This window comes from Meleagris gallopavo, unplaced genomic scaffold (genome assembly GCF_905368555.1).
Source record: "Meleagris gallopavo unplaced genomic scaffold, MGAL_WU_HG_1.1 scaffold_8, whole genome shotgun sequence".
NCBI lineage: Eukaryota > Metazoa > Chordata > Aves > Galliformes > Phasianidae > Meleagris > Meleagris gallopavo.
In genome coordinates this window covers 67,691-93,214 of record NW_028147022.1, presented here as the reverse complement: position 1 = coordinate 93,214, position 25,524 = coordinate 67,691, and the positions used below count along the sequence as shown (strand labels likewise).

The following is a 25,524-nucleotide window of genomic DNA, read 5'->3' as shown; positions in this document are numbered from 1 at the left end:
ATGGGGTGGTGATGGGGGGCGGCGGTATGGGGTGGTGATGGGGGGCGGTGGTATGGGGTGGCCTTCGGGGAGAAAGGGGTGGAGATGGGGGGCGGTGGTATGGGGTGGTGATGGGGGGTGGTGATATGGGGTGGTGATGGGGGGTGGTGGTGTGGGGTGGCTTTTAGGGAGAATGGGGTGGAGATGGGGAGCAGAGATGGGGGGCAGAGATGGGGGTGGCTATTGGGGAGGCTGTGATATGGGGTGGTGATGGGGGGCGGTGGTATGGGGTGGCCTTCGGGGAGAAAGGGGTGGAGATGGGGGGCGGTGGTATGGGGTGGTGATGGGGGGTGGTGATATGGGGTGGTGATGGGGGGTGGTGGTGTGGGGTGGCTTTTAGGGAGAATGGGGTGGAGATGGGGAGCAGAGATGGGGGGCAGAGATGGGGGTGGCTATCGGGGAGGCTGTGATATGGGGTGGTGATGGGGGGCGGTGGTATGGGGTGGTGATGGGGGGTGGTGGTATGGGGTGGTGATGGGGGGTGGTGGTATGGGGTGGTGATGGGGGGTGGTGGTTTGGGGTGGCTTTTAGGGAGAATGGGGTGGAGATCGGAGGGCAGAGATGGGGGGCAGAGATGGGGGTGGCTATTGGGGAGGCTGTGATATGGGGTGGTGATGGGGGGCGGTGGTATGGGGTGGTGATGGGGGGCGGTGGTATGGGGTGGCTTTTAGGGAGAATGGGGTGGAGATGGGGGGCAGAGATCGGGGGTGGAGATAGGGCTGGCTTTTGGGGAGAATGGGACGGTGATGGGGGCAGAGATGGGGGGGCTATGGGGGAGAACGAGGAGGAGATTGGGGTCAGAGATGGGGGGCGGAGATGGGGTGGCTATTGGGGGGAGGCTATAGGGCAGCAGTCAGGGATGACAATGGGGGGCAATGGGGTGGCGGTTGGGGGCAATGGGGATAATGGGGTGGCAATGGGGGGCAATGGGGTGGCGATGGGGGGCAATGGGGTGGCAATGGGGGATAATGAGGTGGCGATGGGGGGCAATGGGTGGTGATGGGGGGCAATGGGGTGGTGATGGGGGGCAATGGGGTGGTGATGGGGGGCAATGGGGTGGCAATGGGGGATAATGAGGTGGCGATGGGGGGCAATGGGTGGTGATGGGGGGCAATGGGGTGGCGATGGGGGATAATGGGGTGGCGATGGGGGGCAATGGGGTGGCAATGGGGGGCAATGGGGTGGCGATGGAGGATAATGGGGTGGCGATGGGGGGCAATGGGTGGCGATGGGGGATAATGGGGTGGCGATGGGGCAATGGGGTGGTGATGGAGGATGATGGGGTGGCAATGGGGGCAGCGATGGGGTGGCGGTCGGGGGTAGTGGGTGGTGATCGGGGACAGCGGGGCGGCAGTAGGGGGCTGTGACTGCTGTGGGGTCTCATATATGGGGCCAAGAGGATTAGGGGATGAGCGGGGATGAGCGCTTCATCCGCGGTAAACGGAGGGATTTGGGGCGCTAAGCCCCCGGATTTGGGACTAAGAGCCCCTAAGGGGATCAGCGGGGGGGGGAGTGGGGTGGGGGGAGGGAGGGAGGGGAGTTTGGGGCGGTTTGGGGTGGTTGTGGGGTCACTTGGGGCGGTTATGGGGTGGGGTGGTTACGGGGCGGTTGTGGGGTGGTGTGGGGTGGTTATGGGGGGATTGTGGTGGTTTGGGGTGGTTGTGGGGGGGTTGTGGGGTCGTTTGGGGTGGTTGTGGGGGGATTTGTGGTGGTTTGGGGTAGTTATGGGGTGGTTGTGGGGTCGTTTGGGGTGGTTGTGGAGTGGTGTGGGGTGGCTATGTGGGGTTTGGGGCGATTTCAGGGGGATTGGGGCGGTTATGGGGTCACTTGGGGTAGTTATGGGGTGGTTTGGGGGAGTTTGGGGGCTCAGGGGTGTTTGGGGTCACGTGGGGTGATTATGGGGCGATTGTGGGGTGGTTTGGGGGGCTGCGGTGTGATTTGGGGTGGTTGTGGGGGGCTTGTAGTGTTTTGGGGTGATTGTGGGATGGTTATGGGGCGGTTTGAGGGCAGTTTAGGGTGGCGTGGGGTGGTTCTGTGGGTTTGGGGTGGTTATGGGGGGGTTTGTGCTTGCTATGGAGTCATTTGGGGTGGTTATGGGGTGGTTTGAGGGCAGTTGAGGGTGGGGTGGTTATGGGGTGGTTTGGGGCAGTTTCGGGGTGTTTGGGGTGATGGGCGCCTGTGGGGTGGTTATGGGGGTGGTTATGAGGGGTACGGGGGAGTTTGGGGTGGTTGTGGGGTCACTTGGAGTGGCTGTGGGGCGGCTGCGGGGTGGTTTGGGGGCTTTGGGGAAGTTTGGGGGTTATGGGGTGGATATGGGGGATTTGTGGTGTGGTGTGAGGTGGCTATGGGGTGGTCGTGGGGTCGTTGTGGGGAGGCTATGAGGTGGCTATGGGGTGGTTATGGGGCCACTTAGGCTGGTTAAGGGGCGGTTGGTGGTTGTGGGGTCACTTGGGGTGGCTGTGGAGAGGTTATGGGGCAGATAGAGGGCGGCTATGGGGCAGTTATGGGACTGATGGAGCAGATATGGGGCAGTTATGGGGTGGTTTTGCGGCAGATACGGGGCAATTATGGCGTAGATATGGAGCAGTTATTGGGCAGTTAGGGGGCGTTTGGGGGCAGATTTGGGGGTTCATTTTGGGGTCAATTTGGGGACACTTTTGGGATCCCCATCCTTTTTAGGGTCCCACTTTGGGGCCGCCCCGTTTCGACCCCTTTTTTCCCAGCCCGAGGACTTCGCCCGGCGGCTCGTTGGTCTAGGGGTATGATTCTCGCTTAGGGTGCGAGAGGTCCCGGGTTCAAATCCCGGACGAGCCCGCAATCCTCATTTTGGGTTTTTTTTTTTTTGGGGGGGGGGAGGGGGAGGACCCCAAAATGGGACCCAAATGTGACATCAGCGTGACCCCGTGTGACCCCAAGTGTGACCCCAAAAGGGTCCCCAGTTGTGATCCCAAGTGACCCCAACTATGACCCCAAATGTGGACCCAAATGTGACCCCAGCTGTGACTCCAAATGTGACCCCCAAGTGGGACCCCGACGGGACCCTAAATACGAACCCAGCCGTGACCCCATGTGTCACCCCAAAGGTGACCCCAAATGGGACCCAAAACGGGACCCAAAACGGGACCCCAAATACGAACCCAGCCGTGACCCCAATGTCACCCCAAAGGTGACCCCATATAAGACCCCAAACGGGACCCCAAATACGAACCCAATGGTGACCCCAATGTCACCCCAAAGGTGACCCCACATGGGACCCCAAAGGTGACCCCAAACGGGACCCCAAACGGGACCCCAAACTTGGCTGCAGGTGACCCCAAGTGGAACTCAATGTGTGACCCCAAAGGTGACCCCAAACGGGACCCCAAATACGAACCCAGCCGTGACCCCATGTGTCACCTCAAAGGTGACCCCAAAGGTGACCCCAAACGGGACCCCAAACTTGGCTGCAGGTGACCCCAAGTGGAACTCAATGTGTGACCCCAAATGGGACCCCAAACGGGACCCCAAATACGAACCCAGCCGTGACCCCATGTGTCACCCCATAGGTGACCCCATATGGGACCCCAAAGGAGACCACAAACGGGACCCCAAATGGGACCCCAAATACGAACCCAACGGTGACCCCATGTGTCACCCCAAAGGTGACCCCAAAGGTGACCCCAAACGGGACCCCAAACTTGGCTGCAGGTGACCCCAAGTGGAACTCAATGTGTGACCCCAAATGGGACCCCAAACGGGACCCCAAATACGAACCCGATGGTGACCCCATGTGTCACCCCATAGGTGACCCCATATAAGACCCCAAACGGGACCCCAAATACGAACCCAGCCGTGACCCCAATGTCACCTCAAAGGTGACCCCATATAAGACCCCAAACGGGACCCCAAATAGGACCCCAAATACGAACCCGATGGTGACCCCAATGTCACCCCAAAGGTGACCCCAAAGGTGACCCCAAACGGGACCCCAAATGGGACCCCAACATACTGGTGTTACTGGTGCGGGTGATACTGGTGTTACTGGTGTTACTGGTGCTGGTGATACTGGTGATACTGGTGTTACTGGTGATACTGGTGCTGGTGATAGTGGAGTTACTGGTGTTACTGGTGATACTGGTTATACTGGTGATACTGGTGCTGGTGATAGTGGAGTTACTGGTGTTACTGGTGATACTGGTTATACTGGTGATACTGGTGCTGGTGATAGTGGTGTTACTGGTGTTACTGGTGATACTGGTTATACTGGTGATACTGGTGCTGGTGATACTGGTGATACTGGTGTTACTGGTGATACTGGTGCTGGTGATAGTGGAGTTACTGGTGTTACTGGTGATACTGGTTATACTGGTGATACTGGTGCTGGTGATAGTGGAGTTACTGGTGTTACTGGTGATACTGGTTATACTGGTGATACTGGTGCTGGTGATAGTGGTGTTACTGGTGTTACTGGTGATACTGGTTATACTGGTGATACTGGTGCTGGTGATACTGGTGATAGTGGTGTTACTGGTGATACTGGTTATACTGGTGTTACTGGTGCTGGTGATACTGGTGATACTGGTGATACTGGTGCTGGTGATACTGGTGATACTGGTGATACTGGTTATACTGGTGATACTGGTGCTGGTGTTACTGGTGATACTGGTGATACCGGTGTTGCTGATATTGGTGTTACTGGTGATACTGGTTATACTGGTGATACTGGTGCTGGTGATACTGGTGATACTGGTGTTACTGGTGCTGGTGTTACTGGTGATACTGGTGATACTGGTTATACTGGTGATACTGGTGCTGGTGATACTGGTGATACTGGTGTTACTGGTGCTGGTGTTACTGGTGTTACTGGTGATACTGGTGTTACTGGTGATACTGGTTATACTGGTGATACTGGTGTTACTGGTGTTACTGGTGATACTGGTGATACTGGTTATACTGGTGATACTGGTGATACTGGTGATACTGGTTATACTGGTGATACTGGTGATACTGGTGTTACTGGTGCTGGTGTTACTGGTGTTACTGGTGATACTGGTGATACTGGTTATACTGGTGATACTGGTGATACTGGTGTTACTGGTGCTGGTGTTACTGGTTATACTGGTGATACTGGTGATACTGGTGTTACTGGTGATACTGGTGATACTGGTGCTGGTGATACTGGTGATACTGGTGATACTGGTGTTACTGGTGCTGGTGTTACTGGTGATACTGGTTATACTGGTGTCACTGGTGTTACTGGTGATACTGGTGACACTGGTGTTACTGGTGCTGGTGTTACTGGTGATACGGGTGATACTGATGTTACTGGTGCTGGTGTTACTGGTTATACTGGTGATACTGGTGTTACTGGTGTTACTGGAGTTACTGGTGATACTGGTGTTACTGGTGATACCAGTGCTGGTGATACTGGTGTTACTGGTGTTACTGGTGATACCGGTGATACTAGTGTTACTGGTGCTGGTGTTACTGGTGATACTGGTGATACTGGTGATACTGGTGCTGATGTTACTGGTGATACTGGTGATACTGGTGTTACTGGTGATACTGGTGATACTGGTTATACTGGTGATACCAGTGATACTGGTGTTACTGGTGATACGGATGATACTGGTTATACTGGTGAAACCAGTGCTGCTGATATTGGTGTTACTGGTGATACTGGTTATACTGGTGATACTGGTGCTGGTGATACTGGTGTTACTGGTGCTGGTGTACTGGTGATACTGGTGATACTGGTGATACTGGTGCTGGTATTACTGGTGTTACTGGTGTTACTGGTGTTACTGGTGATACTGGTGCTGGTGTTACTGGTGATACTGGTGATACTGGTGACACTGGTGTTACTGGTGACACTGGTGATACTGGTGACACTGGTGTTACTGGTGACACTGGTGATACTGGTGTTAATGGTGTCACTGGTGTTAATGGTGTTACTGGTGATACTGGTGATACTGGTGACACTGGTGTTACTGGTGACACTGGTGATACTGGTGTTAATGGTGTCACTGGTGTTAATGGTGTTACTGGTGATACTGGGGATACTGGTGTTACTGCTGCTGGTGTTACAGGTGATACTGGTGATACTGGTGATACTGGTGATACTGGTGTTACTGGTGCTGGTGTCACTGGTGTTACTGGTGATACTGGTGACACTGGTGTTACTGGTGATACTGGTGATACTGGTGTTACTGGTGCTGGTGTTACTGGTGTTACTGGTGATACTGGTGTCACTGGTGTTACTGGTGATACTGGTGACACTGGTGTTACTGGTGATACTGGTGATACTGGTGTTACAGGTGCTACTGGTGTTACTGGTGTTACTGGTGTTACAGGTGCTACTGGTGTTACTGGTGCTCCCAGTGCTCCCGGTGCCGTTGGTTCCATTGGTGCCGTTGGTTCCGGTTCCGTCTCCCAGCGCCGGTTACCGGGACAGCGCTGCCACCATGGAGGGGGGGGGTGAGCAGAAATGGGGGGGGGCCCCATAGGGAGGGGACCCCATAGAGACTGAGACCCCATAGGGAGGAGACCCCATAGGGACTGAGACCCCATAGGGAGGAGACCCCATAGGGAGGAGACCCCATAGAGACTGAGACCCCATAGAGAGGAGACCCCATAGAGACTGAGACCCCATAGGGATGGGACCCCATAGGGACTGAGACCCCATAGGGACTGAGACCCCATAGGGAGAAGACCCCATAAGGACAGAGACTCCATAGGGAGGAGACCCTATAGGGAGGAGACCCCATAGGGAGGAGACCCCATAGGGACTGAGACCCCATAGGGAGGAGACCCCATAGAAACTGAGACCCCATAGGGAGGAGACCCCATAGGGACTGAGACCCCATAGAGACTGAGACCCCATAGGGAGGAGACCCCATAGGGACTGAGACCCCATAGAGAATGAGACCCCGTAGAGTGGAGACCCCATAGGGACTGAGACCCCTAGAGACGAGACCCCATAGGGACTGAGACCCCATAGGGAGGGGACTCCATAGGGAGCGGACCCTATAGGGACAGAGACCCCATAGGGAGCAGACCCCATAGGGACGAGACCCCATAGAGACTGAGACCCCATAGGGACAGAGACCCCATAGGGACGAGACCCCATAGGGACGGAGACCCCATAGGGAGGAGACCCTATAGGGACTGTGACCCCATAGGGAGGAGACCCCATAGGGACAGAGACCCCATAGGGAGGGGACCCTATAGGGAGGAGACCCCATAGGGAGTGGACCCTATAGGGACAGAGACCCCATAGGGAGGAGACCCTATAGGGACTGAGACCCCATAGGGAGAAGACCCCATAAGGACAGAGACTCCATAGGGAGGAGACCCCATAGGGAGGAGACCCCATAGGGACAGAGACCCCATAGGGAGAAGACCCCATAAGGAGAGGGACTCCATAGGGAGTGGACCCTATAGGGACAGAGACCCCCTAGGGAGGGGACCCTATAGGGACAGAGACCCCATAGTCCGGAGACCCTATAGGGACAGAGACCCCATAGGGAGGGGACCCTATAGGGACTGAGACCCCATAGTGCGGAGACCCCATAGGGACAGAGATCCCATAGGGAGGGGACTCCATAGGGAGGGCGACCCCATAGGGAGGAGACCCTATAGGGACTGAAACCCCATAGGGAGGGACCCTATAGAGACAGACATCCCATAGGGATGGGGGCCCATGGGGAGGGGACCCTATAGGTACAGGGGCCCCACAGGGAGGGGACTCTGTAGGGACTGAGATCTTATAGGAATGGGGACCCCATAGGGAAGGGACTCTATAGGGACAGAGACCCTATAGGAATGGGGACCCCATGGGAAGGGGACCCTGTCTATAGGAACAGGACCTCGTAAGGACAGGAACCTATAGGGATGGGGACAACGTGATGGTGGGACCCTATAGGGATGGGGATCCTATAGGGAGGGACACCCACAGGGAAGAGACCCTATAGGGACAGAGACACCTTAAGGATGGAGATCCTATAGGGACAGAGACCCCAAAGGAATGGGGGCCCTACATGGAGGAGGAGATCCTATAGAGATGGGATCCCAAAGGAGAGAGACCCTATAGGGATAGGACTGCCAGAGGGACGGGGACCTATAGGGACAGAGACCCCATAGGGATGGGAACCCTATAGGGATGGGGGCACCAATAGAGATGGGACCCCATAGGAAGGGGACCCTATAGGGATGGGACCCCATAGGGAGTGGACCCTATAGGAACAGGGACATCATAGCGACGGGGATGGGGGCAGCACGGGGAGGGGACCCTGTAGGGGTTGGGACCCATAGGGAGGGGGACCCTATAGGGACAAAGACCCCATAGAGATGGAAACCCTATAGGGATGAGATCCCACGGGGGGGGGAACCCTATAGGGACAGTGACACCACGGGACGGGGATCCTATAGCAATGGGGACACTATGGGGGACCCCACAGCCATCCCCCGACCCCCAAGTGCCCCCTCACTCCACGCCCACCCCCTCCGCCCCCTAAGTAACGCCCCCACCCCACACCCTCATCCTCCCTGCCCCACAAGTGCCCCCTCAACCCACCCACCCCCATGTGTCCCTCACCCCACAGGCAGCCCCCTGCCCCCCAAGTGCCCCCCACCCCACACACACCCCTCTGCCCCCTAAGTAACCCCACATCCCACACACCCCCTACCCCTAAATGCCCCGTGACCACACACCCACCCCTCTGCCCCCTAAGTGACCCCACATCCCACAACTTCATCCTCTCTGCCCCCCAAGTGCCCCTCACCCCACACACTCCTCTACCCCCAAGTGCCCCCTGACCCCACCCCCCCATTACCCCAAGTGCCCCCCACCCCACACCCACCCCTCTGCCCCCTAAGTAACCCCACATCCCACACACCTCCTTACCCCCATGTGCCCCCTCACCCCACAACCTCCTACCCCCAAGTGCCCCCTGACCCCACACCCACCCCATTGCCCCCAAGTGCCCCTCACCACCACACCCCTACCCCCAAATGCCCCCTGACCCCACACCCACCCCATTGCCCCCAAGTGCCCCCCACCCCACACCCACCCCTCTCCCCCCTAAGTGACCCCCCATCCCACAACTTCATCCTCTCTGCCCCCCAAGTGCCCCCACCCCACACCCACCTCACTGCCCCCTAAGTAACCCCACATCCCACACACCCCCTTACCCCCAAATGCCCCCTGACCCCACCCCCCCCATTGTGCCCAGTTGCCCCCCACCCCACACCCACCCCTCTGCCCCCTAAGTGACCCCCCATCCCACACCTTCATCCTCCCTGCCCCCCAAGTGCCCGTCATCCCACCCACCCCCCTACCCCAAGTGCCCCCTGACCCCACACCCACCCCATTGCCCCCATATGCCCCTCACCCCACATCCCCCCATTGCCTCCAAGTGCCCCCCAAGTGCCCCCCGCTTCCTCTCACCCCCCAAGTGCCCCCTGACCCCACACCCCACCCCTCTACCCCTTAAGCGACCCCACATCCCACGCACCCCCTTACCCCCAAGTTCCCCTCACCCCACACCCACCCCATTGCCCCCAAGTGCCCCCTCACCCCCCTCACCCCCTTACCCCCAAATGCCCCCTGACCCCACACCCACCCCATTGCCCCCATATGCCCTTCACCCCACATCCCCCCATTGCCCGCAAGTGCCCCCCAGCCCTCCATTGCCCCCCAAGTGCCCCCCACTCCCTCTCACCCCCCAAGTGCCCCCTGACCCCACACCCACCCCTCTATCCCTTAAGCGACCCCACATCCCACGCACCCCCTTACCCCCAAATGCCCCCTCACCCCACACCCACCCCATTGCCCCCAAGTGCCCCCCACCCCTCCATTGCCCTCAAGTGCCCCCCAAGTGCCCCCCACTCCCTCTCACCCCCCAAGTGCCCCCTGACCCCACACCCACCCCTCTACCCCTTAAGCGACCCCACATCCCACGCACCCCCTTACCCCCAACTTCCCCTCACCCCACACCCACCCCATTGCCCCCAAATGCCCCCTCACCCCACACACCCCCTACTCCCCACGTGCCCCTCACTCACCCCCGCCCTCTCCCCCCAGCCCCACTGGGGATGCTGCAGGCGGAGCTGGGGACGCTGCAGGAGGAGCTGGGCGCGCTGCAGGCCGGCCAGGTGGCCCAATGGGGGCAGATGGAGCGAGATTTGGCCACCGCCAGGGCGCAGGCGGCCACGGCAACCAGCAGGGCTGCGGCTCTGCAGGACGAGCTGGCCACGTGGCAGGAGCAGGTGGCCACGCTGGGGGCCGAGGTGGCCACGTGGAGGAAGGAGGCGACCACGGTGCGGGAGCGGGTGGCCACGTGGCAGGAGGAGGTGGCCACGTGGTGGAAGGAGGTGGCCACGGTCAGAGGGCAGGTGGCCACGGTGCAGGACGAGGTGGCCACGTGGCGGGAGCAGGTGGCCACGCTGAGGGCCGAGGTGGCCGCGTGGCACAAGGAGGTGGCCACGGTGCGGGACCGGGTGGCCGCGTGGCAGGAAGAGGTGGCCGTGGTGAGAGGAGATGTGGCCACGGTACAGGACGTGGTGGCCACGTGGTGGAAGGAGGTGACCGTGGTGCAGGACCGGGTGGCCACGCGGCAGGAGGTGACCGTGGTGAGAGGAGAGGTGGCCACGTGGCACAAGGAGGTGGACACGGTGAGAGGACAGGTGGCCACGGTACAGGACGAGGTGGCCACGTGGCAGGAGCTGGTGGCCGCACTGAGGCCGAGGTGGCCACGCTGAGGTCCGAGGTGGCCACTTTGAGAGGAGAGGTGGCCACGTGGAAGGAGGAGGTGGCCGTGGTGAGAGGAGAGGTGGCCGCGTGGCACGAGGAGGTGGCCACGGCGCAGGAGCAGGTGGCCGCAGTGAGAGGAGAGGTGGCCACGGTGAGAGGACAGGTGGCCACGTGGCACGAGGAGGTGGCCACGGCGCAAGAGCAGGTGGCCGCTGTGAGAGGAGAGGTGGCCACGGTGAGAGGACAGGTGGCCACGTGGCACGAGGAGGTGGCCACGGCGCAAGAGCAGGTGGCCGCTGTGAGAGGAGAGGTGGCCACGATGAGAGGAGAGGTGGCCACGTGGACGGAGCTGGGAGCCCAGAAGGCCACCGTACAACTGGAGAAGACGAAGGGTATGGGGACAGAGGGGAGAATGGGGACAATGGGGACAGTGGGAACATTGGGGACGGTGGGGACAGCGGGGATATTGAGGTCAATGGGGATGAAAATGACGGTGCGGTCAGTGGGGGCACTGGGGCAATGGGGACAGTGAGGAAAATGGGGACAGTGGGGACAATGGGGACAATGGAGATATTGAGGTCAGTGGGGTTGAAAATGACGTTGAGGTCAGTGGGGACACTGGGGACACTGGGGACAAGGGGGACAATGGGAGAATGGGGACAGTGGGGATATTGAGGTCAGTGGGGACGAAAATGACGCTGTGGGGTCAGTGGGGACACTGGGGCAATGAGGGCAGTGGTGACAATGGGGACAATGGGGACAGTGGGGATATTGAGGTCAGTGGGGACATTGGGGCAATGGGGTCATTGGGTACAGTGGGGTCAGTGGGGTCATTGGGACAATGGGGATCAATGGGATCAATGGAGTCAAAAGTAACATTGTGGTCAGTGGGGACAGTGGGGACATTGGGGACATTGAGGTCAATAGGGACGAAAATGATGCTGTGGTCAGTGGGGTCACTGGGGCAATGGGGGCAGTGGGGACAATGGGGACAATGGGGTCAATGGGGATAATGGGAACAGTGGGGGCAATGGGGACAGTGGGGACAATGGGGACAATGGGGATATTGAGGTCAATGGGGACAAAAATGACACTGTGGTCAATGGGGACACAATGGGGCAATGGGGGCAGTGGGGACAATGGGGACATTGGGGTCAATGGGGTCAATGGGGCCATCAGGGACAATGGGGACATTGGGGTCAATGGGGACAAAAATGACACTGTGGTCAATGGGGACACAATGGGGCAATGGGGACAATGGGGACTTTGGGGCATTGGGGACTTTGGGGCAATGGGGACAATGGGGACATTGGGGTCAATGGGGACAAAAGCAACATCGTGGTCAGTGGGGACATCATTGACAATGGGGACAATGGGGACTTTGGGGCAATGGGGACAGCGGGGCAATGGGGACAGTGGGGTTGGGACTGGGAAGAGGAAGGGGTGGCCATGGGGTGACAGAGTGGTGGCCGCATGGTGACAAGGTGATGGCCTTGGGGTGACATGGTGTTGGCCATGGGATGGTAGAATGGTGGCCGCATGGGGTGACAAGATGGCAGCCACAGTGTGACAAGATGGTGGCCATAAGGTGACAGGGTGGTGGCCATGGGGTGATGGGATGGAGGCCATGGGGTGACAGAGAGGTGACCGAAGGGTGACAAGATGGTGGCCTTGGGGTGACAGGGTGGTGGCCATGGGGTGGTGGGATGGTGGTGGCCATGAGGTGACAGTGGTGACCAAAGGGTGACAGGGTGGTGGCCATAGGGTGGTGGGATGGTGGTGGCCATGAGGTGACAGTGGTGACCGAAGGGTGACAAGATGGTGGCCATGAGGTGACAGGGTGGTGGCCATGGGGTGGTGGGATGGTGGTGGCCATGAGGTGACAGTGGTGACCGAAGGGTGACAAGATGGTGGCCTTGGGGTGACAGGGTGGTGGCCATGGGGTGGTGGGATGGTGGTGGCCATGAGGTGACAGTGGTGACCGAAGGGTGACAAGATGGTGGCCTTGGGGTGACAGGGTGGTGGCCATGGGGTGGTGGGATGGTGGTGGCCATGAGGTGACAGTGGTGACCGAAGGGTGACAAGATGGTGGCCTTGGGGTGACAGGGTGGTGGCCATGGGGTGGTGGGATGGTGGTGGCCATGAGGTGACAGTGGTGACCGAAGGGTGACAAGATGGTGGCCTTGGGGTGACAGGGTGGTGGCCATGGGGTGGTGGGATGGTGGTGGCCATGAGGTGACAGTGGTGACCGAAGGGTGACAAGATGGTGGCCTTGGGGTGACAGGGTGGTGGCCATGGGGTGGTGGGATGGTGGTGGCCATGAGGTGACAGTGGTGACCGAAGGGTGACAAGATGGTGGCCATGAGGTGACAGGGTGGTGGCCATGGGGTGGTGGGATGGTGGTGGCCATGGGGTGACGCGGTGGGGAGGTGACAATGGGAGGAGGTGACACTGTGGGAGATGACAGTGTGTGACAGTGACATGATGGGAAGGCGACACTCTGGGGAGGTGACACCGTGGGGTGGGTGACAATGGGAGGAAGTGACATTGTGGGAGATGACACCGTGGGACAGTGACACCGTGGGGTGGGTGACATGGTGGGGTGGTGACACTGGGAGAAGGTGACAATGAGGGACGGTGCCACCTCGTGGAGGTGACAGTGGGAGGAGGTGACAGTGGGATTGTGACGCTGTGGGGTGGGTGACACCGTGGGGAGGTGACACCATGGGACAGTGACATGCTGGGGAGGTGACAATGGGAGGAGGGGACACCGTGGGATGGTGACATGATGACGTGGGTGAGGTGGTGACACTGGGAGAAGGTGACACCATGGGACAGTGACACACTGGGAAGGTGACACCAGAGGGAGGCGACAGCATGGGACAGTGACACCGTGGGGTGGGTGACATGGTGGGGAGGTGACACAGGGCGAAGGTGACAGCGGGAACAGTGCCACCTCGGGGAGGTGACACCATGCTGGTGACACAGAGGAGCTGGCCGAGGAACCGCGTCACCGTCACCTCCACCTGCCCCAGCATCCGGGTGACAGCTGGGGACACCGGTACCTGTCACCTGTCACCCTGTCACCCCTGGCCACGTCCATGTCCCTGTCACCCCATGGCCACCTCCCTGCCCCACGTCCCTGTCCCATGTCCCCAGCCTCTCTGTGTCCCCTGCCCACGTCCCTCTCTCACCTCCCCATCCCCACGGCCGTGTCCCCAGTGGTGTCCCCTCTGTGTCCCCTGTCCGTGTCCCCATTGTGTCCCCTGTCCCTGTCCCCTCTGTGTCCCCTGGCTGTGTCCCAGTGGTGTCCCCAGCGGTGTCCTCTGTCCCCTGCACACATTTCCCCGAAGGCATCCCCTCTGTCCCCTCCTCTATGTCCCCATCTCCGTGTCCCCTCCCCAATGTTCTGATGTCCCCAAGTCCCCCTGTCCCACAAGTCCCCCTCCCCATGTCCCCACATCCCCCATGTCCCTCTCTCCGTGTCCCCATGTCCCCAACCCAGCCTGTGTCCCCCACCCCATGCCCTCGCATGTCCCCTCTGTCCTCCCCTGTGTCCCCTCCCTCTGTCCCCATGTCCCCCCACATCCCCATGTCCCCTCCCCAATGTCCCCATGCCCTCTTATGTCCCCCATGTCCCTCTCTCCATGTCCCCCTCTCTCCATGTCCCCATGTCCCCATGTCCCCAACCCACCCCATGTTCCCCACCCCATGTCCCCATTTGTCCCCTCTGTCTCTCCCTATGTCCCCTATATCCCCTCCCCATGTCCCCATGTCCCCAACCCACCCCATGTTCCCCACCCCATGTCCCCATTTGTCCCCTCTGTCTCTCCCTATGTCCCCTATATCCCCTCCCCATGTCCCCATGTCCCCCTACGTCCCCTATGTCCCTCTCTCCATGTCCCCATGTCCCCATCCTTGTTTGTGTCCTCCTCCTCATGTCCCCCCACATCCCCTGTGTCCCCATTGTCCCCCTCCCCAGTGTCCCTATGTTCCCCTGCCTGTGTCCCCGTGTCCCCAGCTCTGTCCCCTCCCCCCCTTTGACCGCTGTCCCCGTGCCCCTCAGGTCCCCCCCAGTCTCAGAGCCACCCCCACTGTCACCTCCCACTGTCACCTCGCAGACCCCAGAGCCCGATGTCACCGCCCCAACGTCACCGAGCACGGAGGAGACAGAGAAACAGGTATGTGGGGACACGGGGGGTGACACTGCCACCAAGGAGGGGTGACACTGCCACCAATGAGGGTGACGCTGCCACTAATGAGGGGTGACATCACCACCACCAGTGGGTGACACCACCACCACTGAGGGTGACACCACCACCAATGAGGGGTGACGCCACCATCACTGAGGGGTGACACCAAGGCCACCAGTAGGTGACACCAACACCACCGAGGGGTGACACCGCCACTACTGAGAGTGACGCTGCTGCCACCACCGAGGGGTGACACCAACGCCACCAAGGGCTGGCATCACCACCACCAAAGAGTGACACCAACACCACTGAGGGGTGACACTGCCACCACTGAGGGGTGACACCAACACCACTGAGGGGTGACACCGCCACTACTGAGGGTGACACTGCCACCATGGGGAGGTGACACCGTGGCTGTCCCCAGGTCAGTGGCCTTGTGCCTCTCCTGCTCCTCACCGCCGCCGCTGCCGCCCTCATGCTGTACCCACACCTGCAGCCACACTGATGTCACCACCATGTCACCATCGTGTCACCGTCGTGTCACCTCCGTGTCACCCTGTGGACAATACACATCGTCACCGTCTGTACCGGTGTCACTCCTGTCCTTGTCCCCACGGGTGTCGTGTGCGGATGTCACACATCGATGTCCCTGTCCCCACGGGTGTCCCCACGTCCCTCTGAATGTCACCCGTGTGCCAATGTCCCCATGGGTGCCACTTATGTCCCCATCGGTGTCCCCGTGACTGTCCCCATAGCTCTGTGCCCACAGGAGTCCCAACGTCCCTCTGAATGTCCCCGCCTCCCTGTGTCCCCATGAGTGTCACCCATGTCCCCACGTCCCTACAGGCATCCCAGTGTCCCCACTGATGCCATCCATGTCCCCGTGAGTGTCCCCATGTCCCCACAGCTGTCCGGATGTCCCTGTTCCCATGAGTGGCTCTCACGCCCCCATGTCCCTAGAGTGTCCCCCACGATGTCCCCATCCCCGTGGGTGTCCCCATGTTGCCATAAGTGTCCCCATGTCCCTGTCCCCATGGATGTCCCTGCGTCTCTATGGGGTGTCCCCATGTCCCCAAAGGTGTCCCCATGTCCCCGTCCCCACTGGTGCCACCCATGTCCCCATCAGTGCCACTCACGCCCCCATTTCCCCATGGGTGTCCCAGTGTCCCTCTGAGTGTCATCCATGTCCCCACGTCTGTCCCCGTGTCCCTGTTCCCATTGGTGCCACCCATGTCCCCACAGGTGTCCCCACATTCCTGTTCCCCATGGGTGTCACTCATGTCCCCATGTCCCTGTCCCAATGCCTCCATGGGTGTCCCCACATCCCTGTCCCCATTGGTGCCACCCATGTCCCTGTCCCCACAGGTGTCCCCATGTCCCCATCCCCATGAGTGCCACCCATGTCCCCACAGGTGTCCCCATGTTCCTGTCACCACGGGTGTCCCCACAGGTGTCCCAGTGTCTCCACGAGTGTCGCCCATGTCCCCACGTCACCACAAATGTCCCATGGGTGTCTCCATGTCCCTGTCCCCATGCGTGTCCCCATGTCCCCATTAGTGTCCCCGTGTCCTTGTCCCCATGAGTGTCACTCGTGTCCCCACATCCCCGTGGGTGTCCCATTGTCTCTATGGGTGTCCCCATGTCCCCACCCCCACAAGTGCCACCTATGTCCCTCATGAGTGTCTCTCATGTCCCCATGGGTGTCCCCATGTCCCTGTCCCCATTGGTGTCACCCATGTCCCCAAGGATGTTCCCAGGTTCCTCTCCCATTGATGCCACCCATGTCCCCATGTCCCCATGGGTGTCCCAGTGTCTCCATGGGTGTCCTTATGTCCCCAGATCTCTATGGGTGTCCCCATGTCCCCATGAGTGTCCCCATGTCCCCATCCCCATTGGTGCCACCCGTGTCCCTGTCCCTCATGAGTGTCACTCATGTCCCCATGGGGGTGTTCCAATGTCCCCATGAGTATCATTCATGTCCCCATGGGTGTCCCCATGTCCCAGTGTCCCCATGAGTGCCACCCATGTCCCCGTGCCCCCATGGGTGTCCCCACGTCCCTGTCCCCATGAGTGGCACTCGTACCCCCATGTCCCCACAGTGTTTCCATGTCTCCACAAGTGTCCCCATGTCCCCATCCCCATGGGTGTCCCCGTGTCCCTATTAGTGTCCCCATGTCCCCATCCCCATGGGTGTCCCCGTGTCCCTATTAGTGTCCCCATGTCCCCATCCCCATGGGTGTCCCCATGTCCCTATTAGAGTCCCCGTGTCCCCATCTCCAGGGGTGTCCCCATGTCCCTGTTAGTGCCCCCGTGTCCGTGTCCCCATCGATGCCACCCATGTCCCCACCCATGTCCCCACTTCCCCATGTGTGTCACCCACGTCCCCATGTCCCTACAGGTGTCCCAATGTCCCCACTGATGCCACCCACAGCCCATGGGTGTCCCCATGTCCCCACGTCCCTATGGATGTCCCCATGTCCCTGTCCCCACTGATGCCACCTGCGTCCCCACATCCCTACGGGTGTCCCAATGTCTCCGTGGGTGTCCCCACCCCTCTGTCCCCCACGAGTGTCACTCACACCCCACAGATGTCCCCCCCCCCCCCGTCCCACCGCCACCCCCCATGTCCCCCCCCCCCACCGGCGCTATTCCGGGCGGTGACACCACGCTCACGGTGACACACGGTGACACTGTAGGGTATTTTTAGCCCCCCCCCCCCCTCCCCACTTGTCGCTGGAAGCTTCCAGGGCGGGGGGTTGGGGGGGGGGGGGAGGATGACAAACAGTGACAAAGGGCTGTGCCACCACGGGGACACCCTCCCCCCCCCCCTCCACCCCGTGTCGCTGATGTCACCAACCCCCCCATGTCCCTTGTTCCCCCCCTCCATGTCCCTCACGGCACCCCCATGCCCCAACCCCTCCCCCATTCCCACTGTCCCTTTTTGTCCCCCCAGTGTCCCCTCGGTGTCCCCCAGTGTCCCCCTCGTGTCACCTCCATGCCCCCCCCCCACACCCTCTGTGTCCCCTCAATGTCCCCTCCATGTCCCCCCCCACATCCCTCATGTTCCCCCCCCCGCGCCCATTGTGTCCCCCCACGTCGCCCCGTTTTCCCTTATGTCCCTTCCATGTCCCCTCCACGTCCCCCCCCGTGTCCCCTCCATGTCCCCCCACGTCCCTCGTGTCCTCCCCCCGCACCCATTGTGCCCCCCATTGTCCCTTATGCCTCCCCCCATTGTCCCTTGTCCCCCCCACGTCCCCCCACATCCCCCCATCGTCCCTTTTGCCCCCCCACATCCCCAATATCCCCCATGTCCCCCCATTGTCCCTTGTGCCCCCAATGCCCCCCCCATTGTCCCTTATGCCCCCCATCGCCCCTTGTGGCCCCCCCCATGTCCCCATGTCCCCCCCCCATCTCCCCTCATTGTCCCCCCACGTCCCCCCCACATCACTTATGTCCCCTCCATCTCCCCCATTGTCCTTTATTGTCCCCTCCATTGTCTCTTGTGCCCCCAATGCCCCCCCACGTCCCCCTACGCCCCCCCCATTGTCCTTTGTGCCCCCCCACGTCCCCAATGTCCCCCCCAATGATGTCCCCCCATTGTCCCCCGTGCCCCCCCACGTCCCCCTACGCCCCCCCATTGTCCTTTGTGCCCCCCCACGTCCCCAATGTCCCCCCAAATGTCCCCCCATTGTCCCCCATGCCCCCCCACGTCCCCCTACGCCCCCCCATTGTCCTTTGCACCCCCCCCACGTCCCCAATGTCCCCCCCAATGATGTCCCCCCATTGTCCCCCATGCCCCCCCACGTCCCCCTACGCCCCCCCCATTGTCCTTTGTGCCCCCCCAAGTCCCCAATGTCCCCCCAATGTCCCCCAAGTCCCCCCCATGTCCCCCTCACATCCCTTATGCCCCCCCATATCCTCCCATTGTCCCCCCATGTCCCCCCCCCACGTCCCTTATGTCCCCCCATTGCCCCTTGCCCCCCCCCCACGTCCCTACTGTCCCCCCGCCCCCCCCATGTCCCCCCTCATTGTCCCTCGTGCCCCCCCCGTGTCCCCCCCCCGTCCCCCATTGCCCCTTGGACCCCCATCCCCCCCCATCGTTCCTTCTGACCCCCCCCAAGTCCCCCCCATCGCCCCCTGTGCCCCCCCCCATGTCCCTATTGTCCCCCCCCCCCCATCTGCCCCCCATTGTCCCTCGTGCCCCCCCACGTGTCCCCCACGTCACTTACGTCCCCCCCCCCCCTCCTCTCTCCCCCCCACGGTCACTCGTGTCCCCTCCCCCGGACGAGCCCCCCGCCCCTCCCCATAGCGGACAATGGGGGGGGGGGGGGGAAACTGGGGGGGTCCTGGGGGGGTTCGGGGGCACCGCGCTGTGCTGCGGGATGGGCGGGGCCGCATCTTTTGGGGTCCCATTGTTATGGGGTCCCATTGGTATGGGGTCTCATTCTTTTGGGGTCTCATTCTTTTGGGGTCCCATGGTTGTGGGGTCCCATTGTTATGGGGTCTCATTCTTTTGGGGTCCCATTCTTTTGGGGTCCCATGGTTGTGGGGTCCCATTGTTATGGGGTCCCATTCTTTTGGGGTCTCCCATTCTGGGGTCTCCATTCTTTTGGGGTCCCATTGGGGGTCCCATTGGTGCCCATGGGGTCTCATTCTTTTGGGGTCCCATTGTTGTGGGGTCCCATTCTTGGGGTCTCATTCTTTTGGGGTCCCATTGTTATGGGGTCCCATTCTTTTGGGGTCTCATTCTTTTGGGGTCTCCATTCTTGGGGTCCCATGGTTGTGGGGTCCCATTGTTACTTGGGGTCTCATTCTTTTGGGGTCCCATTGTTGTGGGGTCCCATTGGTATGGGGTCTCATTCTTTTGGGGTCCCATTGTTGTGGGGTCCCATTCTTGGGGTCTCATTCTTTTGGGGTCCCATTGTTATGGGGTCCCATTCTTGGGGTCCCATTCTTTTGGGGTCTCATTCTTTTGGGGTCCCATTGTTGTGGGGTCCCATTGTTACGGGGTCTCATTCTTTTGGGGTCCCATTGTTGTGGGGTCCCATTGTTATGGGGTCACACTTTGGGGTGCCATTGTTGTGGGGTCCCATTGTTATGGGGTCCCATTATTATGGAGTCACACTTTTGGGGTCCCCTTGTTGTGGGGTCCCATTGTTTCGGGGTTCCATTGTCTTGGAATCACACTTTTGGGGTCCCATTGTTATGAGGTCCCATTGTTATGGGGTCACACTTTTGGGGTCCCATTGTTATGAGGTCCCATTGTTATGGGGTCACACTTTTGGGGTCCCATTGTTTTGAGGTCCTCTTCTTTTGGGGTCCCATTGTTTCGGGGTCCCATTACTTTAAGGTCGTGACATTTTGGGATCCAGTAATTTTAGGGTCACGGTTTTGGGGTCCCATTCTTTCGGGGTCCCATTGTTTTGGGGTCACAGTTCTGAGGACCCATTGTTTGAGGGTCCCATTGTTTTGTGGTCCCGAAGCTTTGGAGTCCCATAATTTTGGGGTCCCACTTTTTTGGGGTCCCACAGGTTTTGGGGTTCCACTTTTTGGGATCCTGCTCTTCGGAGCTCCCATTTTTTGGGATCCCCCTTTGTGTGGTCCCTCTTTTGGGGTCCCACTTTTGGGGTTTCTCTCTTTGGGATTCCACTTTGGGGGTCCCTCTTTTTGGGGTCCCTCTCTTTGGGGTCTCACTCTTTGGGGTCTCACTTGGGGGTCCCACTTTTGAGGTCCCACTTTTTGGGGTTCCTTTGCTTGGGGTCCCACTATTGAGGTCCCACTTTTGGGGTCCCACTCTTTGGGGTTCCACTTTGGGGGTCCCTCTTTTTGGGGTCCCTCTCTTTGGGGTCTCACTCTTTGGGGTCTCACTTGGGGTTCCCACTTTTGAGGTCCCACTTTTTGGGGTTCCTTTGCTTGGGGTCCCATTTTTAGGGTCCCACTCTTTGGGGTCCCACTTTTGGCGTCTCTCTTTTTGGGGTCTCACTTTTTGGGGTCCCTCTCTTTGGGGTCCCACTTTTTGGGGTCTCTCTTGGTGGGGTCCCAATTTTGGGGTTTCTCTCTTTCAGGTCCCACTATTTGGAGTCCCACTTTTTGGGGTCGCTCTTTTTGGGGGGCGTCCCTCTTTTTGCGGTCCCTCTCTTTGGGGTCCCACTTTTTGGGGTCCCTCTTTTTGGAGTCCCACTCTTTGGGGTCCCTCTCCTTGGGGTCCCACTTTTGAGGTCCCACTTTTGGGGTCCCAGTTTTTGGGGTCCCACTTTTGGAGTCCCACTCTTTGGGGTCCCTTTCCTTGGAGTCCCACTTTTGGGGTCCCACTTTTTGGGGTCTCTCTCTTTGGGGTCCCATTTTGAGAGTCCCTCTTTTTGGGGTCCCTCTCTTTGGGGTCCCACTTTTTGGGGTCCCTCTTTTTTGGGGGTCCCACTTTTTGGGGTCCCGCTCTTTGGAGTCCCCCTTTTTGGAGTCCCCCTTTTTGGAGTCCCCCTTTTTGGGGTCCCTCATCTTGGGGTCCCAATTTTGGGGTCCCACTCTTTGAGGTCCCCCTTTTTGGGGTCCCACTCTTTGGGGTCCACTTTTGGCATCTCTCTTTTTGGGGTCTCACTTTTTGGGGTCCCCCTTTTTAGGGTCCCTCTTTTTGGGGTCCCTCTCTTTGGGGTCCCACTTTTTAGGATCTCTCTTTTCGGGGTCCCAATTTTGGGGTCCCACTCTTTGAGGTCCCCCTTTTTGGGGTCCCACTTTTTGGGGTCCCACTCTTTGGAGTCCCCCTTTTTGGGGTCCCTCACCTTGGGGTCCCAATTTTGGGGTCCCACTCTTTGAGGTCCCCCTTTTTGGGGTCCCCCTCTTTGGAGTCTCCCTTTTTGGTGTCCCTCACCTTGGGGTCCCCCTTTTTAGGGTCCCTCTTTTTGGGGTCCCTCTCTTTGGGGTCCCACTTTTTAGGATCTCTCTTTTCGGGATCCCAATTTTGGGGTCCCACTCTTTGAGGTCCCCCTTTTTGGGGTCCCACTTTGGGGGTCTCACTTTTGAGGTCCCACTTTGCGGGTCCCAATTTTGGGGTCCCTCTCTTTGGGGTCCTGCTTTTTAGGATCTTTCTTTTCGGGGTCCCAATTTTGGGGTCCCACTCTTTGGAGTCCCCCCTTTTTGGGGTCCCTCACCTTGGGGTCCCAACTTTGGGGTCCCTCTCTTTGGGGTCCCACTTTTTAGGATCTCTCTTTTCGGGGTCCCAATTTTGGGGTCCCACTCTTTGGAGTCCCCCCTTTTTGGGGTCCCACTCTTTGGAGTCCCCCTTTTTGGGGTCCCTCACCTTGGGGTCCCAACTTTGGGGTCCCTCTCTTTGGGGTCCCACTTTTTAGGATCTTTCTTTTCGGGGTCCCAATTTTGGGGTCCCACTCTTTGGAGTCCCCCCTTTTTGGGGTCCCTCACCTTGGGGTCCCAACTTTGGGGTCCCTCTCTTTGGGGTCCCGCTTTTTAGGATCTCTCTTTTCGGGGTCCCAATTTTGGGGTCCCACTCTTTGGAGTCCCCCCTTTTTGGGGTCCCTCACCTTGGGGTCCCACTTTTGGGGTCCCTCCGGTTTCGGGCGGCACTTTCCGCACTCCGCTCCTTTTCGGGCCGGTTCTGCCCTCCCCCTCCCGCTCCGTTCCGGATCCCGGTTCCATTTTGGGACCCCGCCCCCCCCCTCATCCCCCCCCCCCCCCCCCTCCCCCCCCCCCATTCCCACCCCATCCCCGCCCCACCCATGCAGTCATTGGGGGCGGCCCCGGGGGGGGGGGGGGCGGCGCCGCGCCCTTAAAACGGCCCCGAATTCGGGGGGGGGGGCGAGTGGAGCGAGAGCGGGACGGGAACCGGAGCGGGACCGGGACCGGGACCGGGAGCCGGAGCGGAGCGTCTGGAGTGGGATTCGGATCGGGATCGGAGAGCCGGGAGTGGGACCGGAGGATCGGGATCCGGACCGGAACCGGGATTGGAGCACCGCTATTGGGATCCGGATCCGGGATCGGAGAACCGGGATCGGGATCGGAGTAGTGGAAGTGGGATCGGGATCCGGACCGGGATCGGAGAACCGGGACCGGGATCGGAGTAGTGGAAGTGGGATCGGGATCCGGACCGGGATCGGAGAACCGGGACCGGGATCGGAGTAGTGGAAGTGGGATCGGAATTCGGATCGGGATCGGAGCACCGCTGTTGGGATCCGGATCCGGACCGGGTCCGGGATCGGAGCCGGGATCGGAGCACTGAAAGTGGGATCGCAGCGCCGCTGTTGGGACCGGACCGCGATCCGAACCGGGATCGGAGCGCTGGGAGTGAGATTGGGACTGGGATTGGGATCGGACCGGGAGTGGGATCGGAGCGTCGGAAACGGGATCGGAACCGGGATCCGTGCTGGGACCGGAGCCCCGTGAACAGGATCGGAACCGGGATCCGTGCTGGGATTGAGGCCGCAGCGGCGGGATCTGGGCCGGGAATTGGACCCCGCTTGGGCACAGAGTGCCGGCATTGCTGGGATTGTTGGCATCGTTGGCTGTGGGACCCCCCCTCGCTGCCCCCCACCCCCGCGGGCGTTGGCCTCCGGCACCGGGATTTGGTGCTGGCACCCCGTACAGCCGCCCCATAGCGGCACCCCATAGAGCCGCCCCATAGAGCCGCCCTACAGCGCCGCCCCATAGCGGCACCCCATAGCGGCACCCCATAGCGGCACCCCGTAGATCCGCCCCATAGCGGCACCCCATAGAGCCGCCCCATAGAGCCGCCCCATAGCGGCACCCCATAGCGGCACCCCGTAGATCCGCCCCATAGCGGCACCCCCTAGATCCGCCCCATAGCGGCGCCCCATAGAGCCGCCCTACAGCACCGCCCCATAGCGGCGCCCCATAGAGCCGCCCTACAGCACCGCCCCATAGCGGCACCCCATAGACGCACCCCGTAGATCCGCCCCATAGCGGCACCCCATAGAGGCACCCCATAGATCCGCCCTATAGCGGCACCCCATAGCGGCACCCCATAGAGCCGCCTTACAGCACCGCCCCATAGCGGCACCCCATAGAGCCGCCCTACAGCACCGCCCCATAGCGGCACCCCATAGAGCCGCCCTACAGCACCGCCCCATAGCGGCACAGCAGCCCGCCTTCCCGGCCACCAAGGTCACCCGCAGCCACCACCAGGGCCACCAGGGCCACCCCCCGGGGCCACCAGCTGTGCCAGAGTTGGCCCCAAAGGCCACCGAGGCCACCAACAGCCACCAGGGCCACCAAGACAGACCCTGAGGCCACCAAAGCCGACTCCAGAGCCGCTAAAGCCACCAAAGACCGACTCCAGAGCCACCGGGGCCACCAGAGACCCTCAAGGCCACCAAAGCTGCCTCTAGAGCCACCAGGGCCACTGAAGACCCCCAAGGCCACCTGTAGAGCCACCAAAGCCAACTCGAGAGCCACCGAAGACCGACTCGAGAGCCCCCAGGGCCACCAAAAACCAGCTCCAGAGCCACCAAAGACCAACGCTATAGCCGCCAAGGCCACCAAAGGCCACGTCTAGAGCCCTCAGGGCCACCAAGGGTCCCCAAGGCCACCAAAACCAACTCCTGAGTCTCCAGGGCCCCCAAGGCCACCTCCAGAGCCACCAAAAACCAACTTGAGAGCCCCCAGGGCCACCAAGGCCACCTCCAGAGCCACCAAAAACCAACTTGAGAGCCCCCAGGGCCACCAAGGCCACCTCCAGAGCCACCAAGGCCAACTCAAGAGCCCCCAGGGCCACCAAAGCCAACTCAAGAGCCACCAAAGCCAGCTCAGGAGCCACCAAAGGCCACCAAGGCCAACTCAAGAGCCCCCAGGGCCACCAAGGCCAACTCAGGAGCCACCAAAGGCCACCAAGGCCAACTCAGGAGCCACCAAAGGCCACCAAGGCCAACTCAGGAGCCACCAAAGGCCACCAAAGCCAACTCAGGAGCCCCCAGGGCCACCAAAGACCACCTGTAGAGCCACCAAAGCCAACTCAAGAGCCCCCAGGGCCACCAAGGCCAACTCAGGAGCCACCAAAGGCCACCAAGGCCAACTCAGGAGCCCCCAGGGCCACCAAAGACCACCTGTAGAGCCACCAAAGCCAACTCAAGAGCCACCAAAGGCCACCTGTAGAGCCACCAAAGGCCACCAAGGCCAACTCAAGAGCCACCAAAGACCACCTGTAGAGCCACCAAGGCCAACTCAGGAGCCACCAAAGGCCACCAAGGCCAACTCAAGAGCCACCAAAGCCAACTCGAGAGCCACCAAAGGCCACCAAGGCCAACTCAAGAGCCACCAAGACCACCTGTAGAGCCACCAAAGCCAACTCAGGAGCCACCAAAGGCCACCAAAGCCAACTCAAGAGCCACCAAAGGCCACCAAGGCCAACTCAAGAGCCACCAAAGGCCACCAAAGCCAACTCAGGAGCCCCCAGGCCCACTAAAGCCAACTCAAGAGCCACCAAAGGCCACCAAAGCCAACTCAAGAGCCACCAAAGGCCACCAAAGCCAACTCAAGAGCCACCAAAGGCCACCAAGGCCAACTCAGGAGCCCCCAGGGCCGCCGTCAGACGCAGCC

General features: G+C 60.4%; 1 protein-coding gene and 1 non-coding gene across 2 annotated transcripts; both read left to right on the top strand.

Moving 5' to 3' along the window:
• The first annotated feature begins 2,781 nt into the window (after positions 1-2,781).
• Positions 2,782-2,853, top strand: TRNAP-UGG (transfer RNA proline (anticodon UGG)). Its single transcript has one exon. It is a non-coding gene; the product is annotated as a tRNA-Pro (tRNA).
• Positions 2,854-10,100: 7,247 nt separating this feature from the next.
• On the top strand, positions 10,101-10,903 carry LOC146541966 (uncharacterized). Its single transcript, XM_085215186.1, has one exon. It carries the CDS (start codon positions 10,114-10,116, stop codon positions 10,777-10,779), a length of 666 nt encoding a protein of 221 aa, XP_085071312.1. The 5' UTR covers positions 10,101-10,113; the 3' UTR covers positions 10,780-10,903.
• The last annotated feature ends 14,621 nt before the right edge of the window (positions 10,904-25,524 follow it).

Excerpts from the sequence above, each read along its gene's own strand:
- LOC146541966 (XM_085215186.1), top strand. The coding sequence starts at position 10,114 with ATGCTGCAGGCGGAGCTGGGGACGCTGCAGGAGGAGCTGGGCGCGCTG.